Source organism: Salminus brasiliensis, chromosome 17, assembly GCF_030463535.1.
Source record: "Salminus brasiliensis chromosome 17, fSalBra1.hap2, whole genome shotgun sequence".
In the NCBI taxonomy this organism is placed as follows: Eukaryota; Metazoa; Chordata; class Actinopteri; order Characiformes; family Bryconidae; genus Salminus; species Salminus brasiliensis.
In genome coordinates this window covers 32,273,125-32,286,898 of record NC_132894.1, presented here as the reverse complement: position 1 = coordinate 32,286,898, position 13,774 = coordinate 32,273,125, and the positions used below count along the sequence as shown (strand labels likewise).

The 13,774-nt window shown below is 45.3% G+C and overlaps 1 protein-coding gene across 3 annotated transcripts in view; it reads right to left on the bottom strand.

Moving 5' to 3' along the window:
* Nucleotides 1-13,289, bottom strand: part of ldb1b (LIM-domain binding 1b) — a 36,718-nt gene extending 23,429 nt beyond the window's left edge. The window contains exon 1 of one of the 3 annotated variants that reach the window (XM_072660578.1): nucleotides 12,741-13,289. In XM_072660578.1, the coding sequence (XP_072516679.1) occupies nucleotides 12,741-12,768 (28 nt within the window). In that variant the 5' untranslated portion in view covers nucleotides 12,769-13,289. Of the gene's footprint in view, nucleotides 1-12,518; nucleotides 12,641-12,740 lie in introns of those variants that run through there. The other 2 variants (XM_072660580.1, XM_072660582.1) reach the window with 2 other exon arrangements.
* Nucleotides 13,290-13,774: the final 485 nt, after the last annotated feature.

Sequence of the window (13,774 nt, the reverse complement as noted above, 5' to 3'; positions counted from 1 at the left end):
GCTGTCGCCTGTGCCGTAAACCAGCCAGTTCATTCTGAGCTAAAATAACAGGGCGCTAATCACCTCACCACATCACCTCAACCAAAGTCACATACTCTCTATTTATACATCAATCATATATTTATTATATATACCACCTTAAAATACTCAACAAATGTATTATGCCACCTTTACATTTACATTTATGGCATTTAGCTGACACTCAGCTGTATTATACAGAGCGAATTCCAGGGTTACTCATATTACAGAGGTGGGCCAATGTAGTGTTAGGAGTCTTGCCCAAGGCCTCTTATTGGTGTAGCGGAGGACAGTCACCCAGACCGGGAATCGAACCACAGTCTCCCATATGGTGTGGTAGCTCAGTGGCAGGTAGTGGTGTAATCTGTTGTGCCACACCAACCACACCTTTAAATTCTGTATTCTGTAAGTTAGCTTTAAACCCATGAAGTATTTGATCTACAACACAGAGGAAATCCAGGGAACTCAAGCCAAAATAGTCCCAATATTAACAAACTACACTGTAAACGGACCCCAGCAGCCTCGCGTCTTCAGTTCTCATGTGTTAAATCTCAGCTATTCTGTTACATCTTAGCACACATACAGTGACATGGCTGTGATTTACAATGTGTTCACACATCTCTGTCTCTCTTTTACTCTCTCTCTCTCTCTCGCTGCCTCTCTCTCTCTCTCTCTCTCTCTCTGTCTGCACTCACGCTGCCTGGGGGCTGATGGGTAAGTGACATTGCCCTGATGCTGCTGTGTTCTTGGCACAGGAAGCCATTTTGTTCCAGATCTGTGGCTGCTGGGAGACAGGTCTGATGTGTGGAGACAGCCTGGCCAATGACAGATCAGTCTGCCAGCCAAACACACACACACACACACTCACACACTCACAAGCTAAGTGAGCTTCTCTCCTGCTCCCTCACCCTCCCTCCCTCCCTCTTTCCCTTACTCTCTCTCTCTCTCTCTCTCTCTCTCTCTCTCTTCTTTCTCTCTCTTTCTCTGACACAAACACCCTCATGCCGTCCTCCTTGTTCTTTTTCATGCACGCACACACACACACTCTCTCTCTCCCTCACACACACACACACACAAACGTTCCTCTGTCTTGTGTAACTGCGCGCTGGGTTGCCATTTTAGCGCTGCCGCTGCGCTTTAAGTGATTTTCCTCTAATCAAGCGCACGCCATGTGACTCCCCGCATGAGAAAGCGCACCAACCTCCGCTCGCACCGCCACAGGAGGGGATGGGGTGGGTGCAGGGAGAGAAGGATGGATGGTTGGGGGGAAAGGAAAGGGAAGAGAAGGAGAGGAGGGGTCAGAGAGGAAGGAAAAGAAGGAGAAAGGTGGGGAGGAGCTTGTGACCTATGGATGCTGAAGGTGACAGCAAGCAGCTTTACATCAACAGCTCTGTTAAAATGACACTGGCTGTAGTCTAAAGCATGTTAAATACACGACCTGAGGTACAGCAGAACACTCAGTCTAACAGTGTGCACTCGTACACGCATGCACTTTTGGCCCCATATACACACACACACACACACAATGTTTTGTAGAGATGGTACACTCTGGTACACACACATATTGATGATGACTTGATGACTGCCTTGCATAGCTTTGTCCCATTTCCAGAACATTTCTTAAAGGGACAATACCAGTTTTTTTTAAATAGAAGAGCTTTAAGGTTGCTCTGTTAAGGTCATGAAACATGTCAGTCAACCCCCCCTCCCCGCCCCCGACACTCCCCCAGTCCATATATGGTATCCAACATTCAACATTCTGACCTCGCTAACGCTCTTGTTGCTGAATGCAATCAAATCCTCACAGCAATGCTCCTCCAAAATCTAGTAGAAAGCCTTCCTCTCTGGACAGTAGAGACAATCACTCCAACAAAAGCAGTATCAACTCTTTTTAATACACTTGATTTCAGAAGAAACAATGAATGACCAGGTGTCTCAATACTTTTGTCCAAACTGTGATGGCTAGCAGAATGGATCATAGTGCCTCCAAAACATAAGGCAGGTCTAAACTGCTTAACATTTCAAGGCCAGATACCTTAAAAGAGACCCTCAGAGGTCTTGGGGAGTACATGCCCCGATGGGTCAGAGGTGTTTTGAAGGTTGCTCTGTTAAGGTCACGAAACATGTCAGTCACCCCCCCCCCCATCCCCGCCTCCGACACTCCCCCAGTCCATATATGGTAACTACACTGCATTTTGATTCCATGTTTATTAGCCTCTATAAACACAGGTTTCATGCATGCATGTTTTATGATGTCACGTATTTTCCTCGTCTTCAAAACAGACTTTAATATGCATGTTTAGTCTATAAACACTGTTACAGTTTCAAAACATGCAGTTTACTCCCAAACTAAGCCACAATCTAAGAAAACTAAGCAAATGCAAAAAAACAGGTAATTTTAAATACACTGTTTTTATGATGTAACAAACGTAGCCTTTATAAACACTGTCACGGTTTCAAAACATGCCATTTACTCCCAAACTAAGCTGCAAACTAAACTGCAAAACCAGCCCATTTTAAACCAACCATTTTCATGATGTCACAAATTTTCCTCATCTTTAAAACAAAAGACTATATATTTATATATTAATATTTATGTTTCATCTATAAACACTGTTACAGTTTCAAAACATGCCATTTACTCCCAAACTAAGCAAACTAAGCTGCAAAAACAGCCCATTTTCAATCCACTGCTTTTGTGAGGCCACAAATTTTCCAGAACATTAAGGTTAAAGTTTCAAGAGATATCAGTGACCCCCCCCCCCCCCCCTCGTCCATACATGATAACTAAGCTGCTAAACTAACCAGTTTTTGTGATGTCAAACTGAGTTTAATACATATGTTTAGTAGCCTTTAAAAACCACAGGATTCAAAACGGTTACTCCCAAACTAAGGAAACTAAGCTGCAAAACCAGCCCATTTTGACCCTACTGTATTTGTCATGTCACAGCTTTTCCTCATCTTTAAACTAAAAAACTTTAATATGCATGTTTAGTCTCTAAACACTGTTACAGTTTCAAAACATGCCATTTGCAAACTACGAAAACTAAGCAAATGTAAAAAAAAAACAGCTCATTTTAAATCCACTGTTTTTATGATGTCACAAACTTTCCTTAACATGTATTTTTAGGCTGTCAAAACATTCCCCTCACTTCCCAGTCTTAGCTCCTACAGTCCATATATAGAAACTAAGCTGCAAAACCAGCCCATTTTGAATTCAGGTTTTGTGACATCAAAGTTTCCTTGCCTAAAGAAAAATAAAGAAAAAGACTTTAATATATATGTTCAGTCTATAAACACTGCTGTCACAAAAAAAGAAGGGTTTTATACTTAAGCACAGTTCAGATTATGAAACGTGTCAGACAGGGTCCATATTGACTGTTTTTGTTATGTCACAAATATTCCTCATTCAGTTTGATCCAACTCAGTTGTCATTATACTAATACAGGCTTGTGCAGTACAACCAAGCACTGTTGGTTGACTAAGTCTCCGGTGGAGAACAGGCAGGACATGCAACAGTGCAGGGTCCATAGACGGATATGGTTCTTCTATGGCACTGCTCAAAGAATCATTTGAAGCACCTTTATATTTAAAGGTAAAGGTAAAGGTGCATGTATTTGTCACTGTACAGCAAAATGTGTCCTCCGCATTTAACCCATCTAGGGTAGTGAACACACACACACACACACAGGAATCAAACCCACAACCCTGTTAGCGATAGCCCAGCGCTCTAACCGCTGAGCCGCCACTGCCACTGTTTATGAGGGTGCAGCTGAGCAACTGGTTTCAGCTGACAGGGGAAATCATCCCTGTCACACAAAAAAATGATCAAACACTCAAAAGTAGCAACTTTACAGGAGAAGAAAGAACCTTCAACAGAAGTCTCTGAAGGTCTGGTGGACTAAGGCACCGTCACTATGAGCCAAGGATCACTGGTTCGAATCCTGGGTCATGTTGTTTGCCATCAGCAGCTGGAGTATGAGAGAGCACAATTGGCCTTGCTCAACTGGGTTAATGGCAGTTCCTTCCCACATCGCTTCCAGTGTTGCTGGTTAGCTGGCTACCTAGCAATGCTGGACATCCGCTAGTCTGCACCCTTCTAGTGTTGGGGGAATTGCTAGTGATAGGTGGAGTTCACAGGGTAATTGGCTTTCCAGATTGGGTAGAAAAATGGGGATAATAATAATTAGGGGATAAAATGGTAAGAGTTTTAATGGAAGTCAATGTAAAATGATTTTATCCTAATCATTTTGGAGCATTGATCTGGACACAACGTAAAGAAAGACTGCCAGATTCACATGACGATGATGAAACACACTTGGGATGGACGATATGATGATATGCTATGTGCGCTATAACAATAACCTGCTCTGAACAGCACTTGTTGAACACCGCACCACTGCATGTTTCATTAAAAAGAGATTTAACAGGGGCTCACAGGCATAGGCAGCCCAGCTGTATTACCGTTCATTGTGTTTTCTGGAGGCTTTGAGCTCGAATTCTCAGCCTCAGAGAGAGCATGCCTTTCAGTCTGGCCTAAAATCAGTCCTGAAAAAGGTTTGAACACAAAGCTTGTGATATGTTTTTGACAATGCTGTTGTGATGTCTCTTCTACATGATAAACCCTCCAAATAACTACACACTGGTGATATACACCAATCAGCCATAACATTAAAACCACTGACAGGTGACGTGAATTACATTGATGATCTGTTTCCAATGGTACCGGTCAAAGGATGCAATCTACATATACTATATCCAAACATGTCCAAATGTTTGTGGACACCCCTTCTAATGAATGCATCCTACTAATTAACATTGCACCCATTGCTGAATACTCTCTGGGGCAGATACACATGGACCAAACCTATTGGCACCATGCCTAATGCTAGGTGTGGGCTAGAGGGGTATAATGCCTCCCAGCATTACGCTGTGTAGCAGTGACAGAACTGTGTTCTCTGGAATGATGGTGGCTGCTCCATCCAATACTTCTGGGATGAGTTGGGGTAGTCATCATCCAACATCCTGACCTCACTAACGCTCTTGTTGCTGAATGCAATCAAATCCTCACAGCAATGCTCCTCCAAAATCTAGTAGAAAGCCTTCCTCTCTGGACAGTAGAGACAATCACTCCAACAAAAGCAGTATCAACTCTTTTTAATACACTTGATTTCAGAAGAAACAATGAATGACCAGGTGTCCCAATACTTTTGTCCAAACTGTGATGGCTAGCAGAATGGGTCATAGTGCCTCCAAAACATAAGGCAGGTCTAAACTGCTTAACATTTCAAGGCCAGATACCTTAAAAGAGACCCTCAGAGGTCTTGGGGAGTCCATGCCCCGACGGGTCAGAGGTGTTTTGAGGGTTTTGGAGGGGGGCCTACACAATATCAGGCATGCTAAATATCATACTGCACCATATTATTGAATAATCGCTCACCCTTAGAGCACAAGACCACACAAGAAGGTGGTGGGGCGAAAGGGGGGGGGGGGGTGGGTGGCTCCTACTGCTCAACATCACAGAAGAATGTAAACACACCAGGTTTACACAGAGCATGCTATCTCTCTCTCTCTCTCTCTCTCTCTCTCATACACTCTCTTTGTCTTGCTCAATTCTCGCTCACGTCACTCTAGCTCACTCTCTATGTCCCTCGCTCGCTCTCTCTTTGCTAAACAGGCACTTTTCTCTCTGACCACAGGCCATGAACAAAGCCCATTCTCAGACCAAATATGACCCAATCCTCACTCAAACGCTCCCTTACTACCGCCAATCACATAACAGGCCTGCAGCCACAGGCCATTAAGCAGCCACACTGGCTGTATGCGCACACACACACACACACACACACACACACACACACACACACACACACACACACACAATCTAAAACCACAAACCAGTCCAGAAAGCAGGCCACAAGTCACTCACCTTTCCGAAACGCATTAATAAGCCTGGATTATCATTTACGCTTCGAAAAATGCAAATTCGCTCGCCACCACTTGTCAGTGCTGCTCGTTGGCGAAGCGCGACTGGCATTAAAGCTGCTGTTTGACGGACAGTCAATGAGACGTCTTGTTCTAAATGAGGCAAACACTCGTCGGGTCGGCCACACACAGGCACCAAACAAATGAATCACATGAACCTATTTAATGGTTCATAAAATTTTATTGATATGATATTGCAACAGAGCGAGCGAGCAGATGCTCCTGAAAACAAGCAGACGTGCTCACAGAGACCTCCACTTTATGGAGGGGGGAGGATGACGACAAGGGGGCCATCTTGTAAACCTGCTGGGACAGTGTTGTAAAAAAACAAAGGGAAAACCAACAAAGGATGGATTTGAGGATTCATTCATTCTGAATGACAAACACTCCAAAGAACTACACACTGTGATATGCACCAATCAGCCATAACATTAAAACCACTGACAGGCAAAGAGGATGACATTGATTACCTGGTTCCAATGGCACCCGTCAAAGGGTGCGATCTACATACACTATATCCAGACATGTCCAAATGTTTATGGACACCCCTTCTAATGAATGCACTCTACTACTTTACGTTGCACCTGTTGCTGACAGGCAAACACACAGCAGTCTAGTACCTGTTGGCACCATTCCTAATGTCAGGAGTGGGCTAGAGGGGTATAGTGCCCCCCAGCATTGAGCTGTGGAGCAGTGGAAGAACTGTGTTCTCTGGAATGATGATAGTGCTCCATCCAGTATTTTTGGGATGAGTTGGGAAGTTGTGGATGAGGTCAAGAGGTCATCCAGGAGATCATCCAACATCCTGACCTCACTAACGCGCTTGTCGCTGAATGCAATCAACTCCTCACAGCAATGCAATGCAAAAAAAAACAACAAAGGGAAAAACAACAAGGATGGATTTGAGGGATCACTTAAATACAGAAGCAAAAGGGGAAAACAGGGTCAGCGTAGCTGTGGGGACGACAGAAAGGCATCTTAGCAAGGACGAAGTGTTATCAGTACTCGATTCAGGGCACAAACGGCGCAGGCCTGCTTGAGTGACCGCTGCCCCAGGCGCCAGAGATGGCATCACCTGGGTGAACGCTATGATAACGGAAATCAGAGGCCGCGTCCGTGTGGTGGCGCAATCACAATCCAGAGGCTGCTCATCCTCTCTCGACACTAGAGCTGTGTGATAGTCCAGCCGAACAAATACAAAAGTAATATCCCACCAATCAGCACCACTCACTGTCTCTCTTCCACTTTCTCTCCCATCTGTCTCCCTCCTTCACTCTCCCTTCCCTCTATCTTCTCGTTTCTCTCCTTCACTCTCTCTCTTTCTCTCTCCATCTGACTCCCTCTCCCCTTTACTCTCCTTTTCCTCTTTCCTCTTTCTCCCTCTCCTCCACTCTCTCCCTATCTGTCTCTCTCTCATTCACCTCTCTTCATCTGTCTCCCTCTCCTCCACTCTCTCCCTATCTGTCTCTCTCTTTCTCTCTCCATCTGACTCCCTCTCCTTTACCCTCTCTCTCTCTCCCCTTTACTCTCCTTTTCCTCTTATTACTCTCCTTCACTCTCTCTATCTGTCTCTCTCTCTCTCTCTCTCTCTCTCTCCCCTTCACTCTCTCCCTATCTGTCTCTCTCTCATTCACCTCTCTCTATCTGTCTCTCTCTCTCTTTCTCTCTCCATCTGTCTCCCTCTCCTTCTCTCTCCCTATCTGTCTCTCTCTCATTCACCTCTCTTCATCTGTCTTCTCCTTCACTCTCCTTTCCTGCTTTCCTCTATTCTCCTTAACTGTCTCTCTCTCCACCTGTCTCTCTCTCCTTCATTCTCCTCCAATCTCTTCCTTTACATTTTCTCTTTCTCCATCTGTCTCTCTCTCTTTGGCTCTGTCTCATCCACTTTCTCTCTCTCCTTCACTCTTCTTTGCTCTTATTTCTCTCCTCCTTTCTCTCTGTCTCTCTCTCCATCTGTCTGTCTCTCCTTAACTCTCTCTCTATCTGTCTTTCTCTCCTGTCCCTCTTTCCTCTGATTATAGCTACAAATATTATCCAATAGTATCAAATAAGCCTTTGGACCCGCCATATTTTGACCAAAAGTTTGTGGACACAGCTCTATTAGTCAACTGTACTGAATGGGCTTTTGGGTAAAATTTTTGCCACCCTACATTTTGGCCAAATGTTTATGGACACAGCTCTAGCCCAACCTAGAAACAGCTGCAATCATATCGGCAGTCTCTGCAGGAACTTCACTCTCGTCTTTTTAACTTTTTTTTCTTTCAGGAAATGCTGTAATACAGTTTCATATATTTTGTCAATTAGTAACCTCCAGTTTTCTGTGCTAGTCTAGTTACTCCTCTCTGGGCCCACTCTTTCATTTAATTAAAAACATTGGTTCACAGTGGGATTTTTCAGAGGGAAAAAAGTTGTATTGAAGCATTTCATCTCTCTTCCACTTTCTCTCTCTCCTACACTCTTCTTTTCTGCTCTCTCTCTCTTCAAGGCTGAGAGAAAGAAAGAGAGTGGTGGTGCAGCGTTTGATGGGCCATCGCCAGGGCGACTGTCACTCTGCGACTGTCACTCTGCGCAACGAGTCTGAGCGTCAGAGCGAAGATATCAGCCTCACAAGACTGTGAAATTACAACAACCCAGGAGAGCGACAGAGAGAGAGAGAGAGAGAGAGAGAGAGAGATGAGGAGGAGAAGGAGAGACAGAGAGTGGGGTATAAATACAGCAGCGCCTCCTGCTGGAGGCCCAGTGTTTGTTCAAAGTTTCCCCACCATGCAGCTCCCTCTGAGAGTCGGCTGAGAGTGCGCATGCTTTTGGAGGTGGGTGATACGGCCCATGAGAGAAGAACAAGGACCCACAAGCTGATATCTGAGTGCGTTTAAATGAGCCGTGTTTCCTCGGTTAGGCCGCGACCACAGCTTTAGGCTCAGTGAAGGGAAGCCGATACCTTTGCTAGACCAAACTGACGAGATAGGAGACCTTCAAACCACAACTATGAAAAAAAAACTCATTTCAGGGAGACAGACCTGTTTATATGAATGGTCCGAATCCCACTCAGGGTTTGATACCCCCTCGGTTTCTTCTCAAAGTCCAGCAGCTCTTGAAGCACCACTGATAATTCTAATAAACATTTTTATTGCTTTGCTCGTCACAGATGTAATCCTAAAGCAACACCCAAAGAGCAAGCCTATATGGACAAAAGTATTGGGACACACATGCAACACATCACCTCAAACACATGCAAAGCCAGCCAACTGTGCTCTCTCGGACTCCGGCTGCTGATGGCAAAGCGGCCCCTGGGCCATAGTCACTCGTAGCCTCATGGGACACACCTCTTCTTCAGTCCCTTTGCCACAAGTGCATACAATCAAGTAACTAGCCATGCAGTCTGTAGTCATGCAGCTCATTGGTTTTCAGCATGGTCATGTAAAAGGATGACACCACTGCAACCAGTCAGGTGGTGAAATTTCTTCCCTCCTAGTTTCACCATCAGCTGTAAGTGGTATTATTGAAAGTGGAAGCGTTTAGGAACCACAGCAACTCAGCCACGAGTTCCAAACCGGCTGTTAGAGCTGCAAAGGGGGACCGACCCCATATTAATGCCTGAGGATTTAGAATAGGATGTCATAAAAGTTCCTGTAGGTGTAGGTATGTGTAGGTGTCCCGATACTTATGTCCATATAGTGTCTGCATGGTGAGATGAATAACTGCATTGGAGAGATGCTTAGATCTGACAGAAGAGTGGTATGTTTAAGTGATACCCAGCTGCTACACTACCGTTTCTCGATTTACCGCATTTCTAACTCTATTAAAATTGATGTTATCTTCGCTGCCCTCAACAAAACCTTCCATCTCTACACATAATGTGAACCTGGCAGTTATTCTTGACATTATGTTAAAATGTAATGATGAATGGACCAATAGAAAAGCTTCAAAATGACCTGGACTAAAAATATTTTTACACTGACTTCCATTGAAAGTTAAGGAGATTTTACAAGGAGGTACAGGTTTTTTGATTGACAGCAATATTATATTTATCTGTAAAGCTATTCCATGTGGATTTCTTTTTTTTTTTTTTTTTTTTTGCATTTTAAAAATATACACATTTGCATCAGCAGATATGTATATGGAAAATACTGGATATTGGCATTGGCCCACACTTGGCCGCAATCCTAGCAAACTCCCAAGAGGTAAGGCAGGAATATGTAGAGGTACCATGACTCAAAAGAGGAGACCACTCTCCCCTGTTTGACACTGGGCAGCAAAATGCACAATAAACAAGTGAGTTTTCAATGTGCATACACACTATATGGACAAAAGTATTGGGACACCTGTTCATGCATTGTTTCTTCCGAAATCAATGATATTAAAAAAAAGAGTTTATCCTGCTTTTGTTGGAGTAACTGTCTCTACTGTCCAGGGAAGAAGGCTTAATACTAGATTTTGGAGGGGCATCACTGTGGGATTTGATTGCATTCAGCGACAAGAGCGATAGTGAGGTCAGGGTGTTGGATGATCACCACCTCACCCCACCTCATCCCCAACCATCATCCCAGCACCATGATCATTTCAGAGAACACAGTTCTTCCACTGCTCCACTGCTCAATGCCGAGGGTGCTTTACACCCCTCTAGGTTAATGTTTACCTGCTTCAGAGAGTCCTATTCTATTGGCAATAATTCTCTACTGGCACTAGAAAAGCTGTGTTTGTGTGTACATTTGCACATCTGTGTTAACAATGGGTGCAACTTAAAGCACCCGAATGCATTTATAAGAAGGGATGTCCACAAACATTTGGACATAGTGTATAGTGTGTGTATATATATATATATATATATATATATATATATATATATATATATATATATATATATATATATATATATATAAAAATAATGTATTGATGTCAGCTGATTATCCTTCTGAACACAGACCCAAAACCCAAAGGCTGTGTGAAGGGCTGCAAGGGTTCTGTTGTGGAGCAGAAACAGACACTTGTTGATGTGCCAGAAATCACATAATACACATTCATATGGGCGATATATAGTCAAACACAGGCACTACTTAGAGTGGATAAACGTAGAAATGGACTCGATAGGGCGTTCTATCTTAAACACACAAACACACACACAAAAGAATTGTTATTCTTTAATTTTACTCCATATTCTACCCAATGTGACTGGGCAAATTATCCAATTTCTGGTCCTGTGAACTCCCCCATCACTCTAAAGCCAGCTACTTCTACTGATGAAGCATTGCTAGGCAGCCAACGGAGGAAGGCACGGCTCCCCAGCTCCGAAACAACAGCTAACAGGAGTCAATGCTCACCAAAATCACACTGGGAGTGATGTGAAGATAAAGCGCCATCAACCCACCCCTGAGTGAGCAAGGCCAATTGTAATGGCAAGGCGCATGACCCAGGATACGAACCAGCGATCCTTATAGTGCTCATAGTGGCAGCACCTTAGTCCACTGGAGCCTCCTATTGGTCCATTCATCATGATGTTCGAACACAATGTAAAGCAAGTAACAACAACTGCCAGATTCCTGTTATGTTAAAAAGCAAAACCAGAGATACAAAGTTTTGGCTGGACTGCGATGACATGCTTGTGACCTCCACCAAACTCCACTTGATGTTTCCTTGATGTGTTCCTAAATGGTTAAGACATATAAAGCATTATCAATATAATGGGATGCTCTGCAGCAGCCACTCATGCCTAATGCAATCCGGTAGATGTCATCCATTACCACTGCTAAATCATGACTGACCGCTATCAAACCCTCTTCACAGCAATGTTCCAAAATCTAGCTTTTGCAGAAGTGCGGTACAGGCAGTTACTGCAGGGAATAGGAAAACAAACACTGCACTGTGGACCTTGATTTCAAAAGCAACTGTGGAAGAGCAGGTGTCTACAAACTTTAGGACATGCACTGCGCAGAAGCATCCAAGTGGCAAAGGAGCTTCCGTACTTTCCACACTGCCTTAACAGTCACTGACTCTGACCTCTGGCCTCTTGGCTTCCTACAAGTACACTTCTGAATGCACTTTAGCACTGGAGCAAACTCCACTGACACTCACTGGTGTTTTTCCTTTTTTTCCCCCGCCAACCACAAAACCTCCACCAAAGGGATCTGAACACATGTGCTTTCCAACACGAACCTGGCAACCCAGATGAAGAAGGAACGAGAGGGAAAGAAAAAAAGAAAAAAGGACAGACTAATTTCCCCCACTCTCAGCCTGTTCGGAATTAAGGCCATGAAACGATCAACAACAACAAGAGCCACAACAAGGCAACCCGAGCCATATGACTGTCCCCAATGCAAACCAGCTGTGAGCGCTGGGGGAACACGAGCAGCACCACTCTGCTCGTCCACATCTCCACCTCTCTGCTGCTTCTTTTCGTTACTCTGAAAAAACACGAGCGCTCATCGGAAAGCTGGATTCATGAAAACTAAGCAAGACAAGAGTCCAGAGAGGAGTACAACAGGGGGCAGCCATGTTTCCCCCGCCAAACATGCTTGTACCTTCTGAGCCTTCCCATATGTCATTGCAACAAAAGGCCCAGGGCCGCCTCTTCCTCCTTCTCCTCCTCCTCTTCTTCTTAGCGCCACGGCGACACGCAGTTGACAACCAGCTACCTCTCTCTCTCTCTCTCTCTCCTCTCTCTCTGCCTCTCTCTCTCTCCCTCTCTCTCTCCTGGGCGCCTGGCGGTAGTCACGGCGACGGCTCGGGGGGCGTTTGCTTACCCGGACACGCGCAGCCTCCCACGGACATCTTCTCACATGCCTGTCCCTGCCGCCGCTGCTCCGAGGCGAATGGTGGAAGCGACGCTCCGGCTTTTCCCTCTACTTCCCTCCTTCTCCTCCTCTTCTGCTCCTTCTGCTTCCTCTTCCTCTTGTTCTTCCTCCTCTTCTTCCTTTTCTTTTTCTTCTTCTTCTTCTTCTCCTCCTCTCTCTCACTCACTCTCGCTCAGCTACTGCCTGCCTGCCTCCGCTGCTGCTGCTGCTCACATGGGCGTCTGTTTTCCAAAAGGTCCACACACGCACGTATGCACACCGAGGAGAGAGAGAGAGAGAGAGAGAGTGAGGGAGAGAAAGAGAGGGAGGGCGAGAGAGCGTGTGTGTGAGAACGTGAGAGGGACGGAGGGAGGGAAAGGTTAAAAAAAGAACGAGAGCACAAAGGAATGAGAGCACACAGAAAGGAGAGAGAGGGCGAGAGAGGGAGAGCGAAGGTGAGAGAGAGAGAGAGAGGGCGAGAGAGAGAGAGAGAGAGAGAGAGAGAGAAAGAGTGAGTGAGTTGCAGTCCTGCCGCTGCCTTGACTGTACGCTCGCACTTATTAGTGTGCTCATAGCAATGCAGGTGGGAGGAGAGAGTGAGGGACACAGAGAGAGAGGGAGAGAGAAAGAGAGAGAGAGACCGATTATGTGTGTAAGAGAGAGAGAGCAAGAGAGACAGTGAGAGAGAAAGAAAGAGCGAGGGAAAAAACAGAGGGAGGGAGAACGAGAGGGCTGTCAAAGTGACCTGAGCAGCAGATTTCAGAGAATAACAACCATGTGATGTGTCTCTGTGTCTCTCTCTCTCTCTCTCTCTCTCTCTCTCTCTCTTCCCTTTTAAAGATCTACAGGCTTATTTTCCCTGTGCTGTTTCCAGATGAGCTGTGTCAGTGGGAGTCTGGTGGCAGGCAGAGCGAGGGGGGGGGCGGTAAGGGGCCTGTCTGAGTGGCTTGTTACCGCCGACAAACGCCCACTGCAAACGGGCGAGGGAGGGGAGGGAGCGTGCG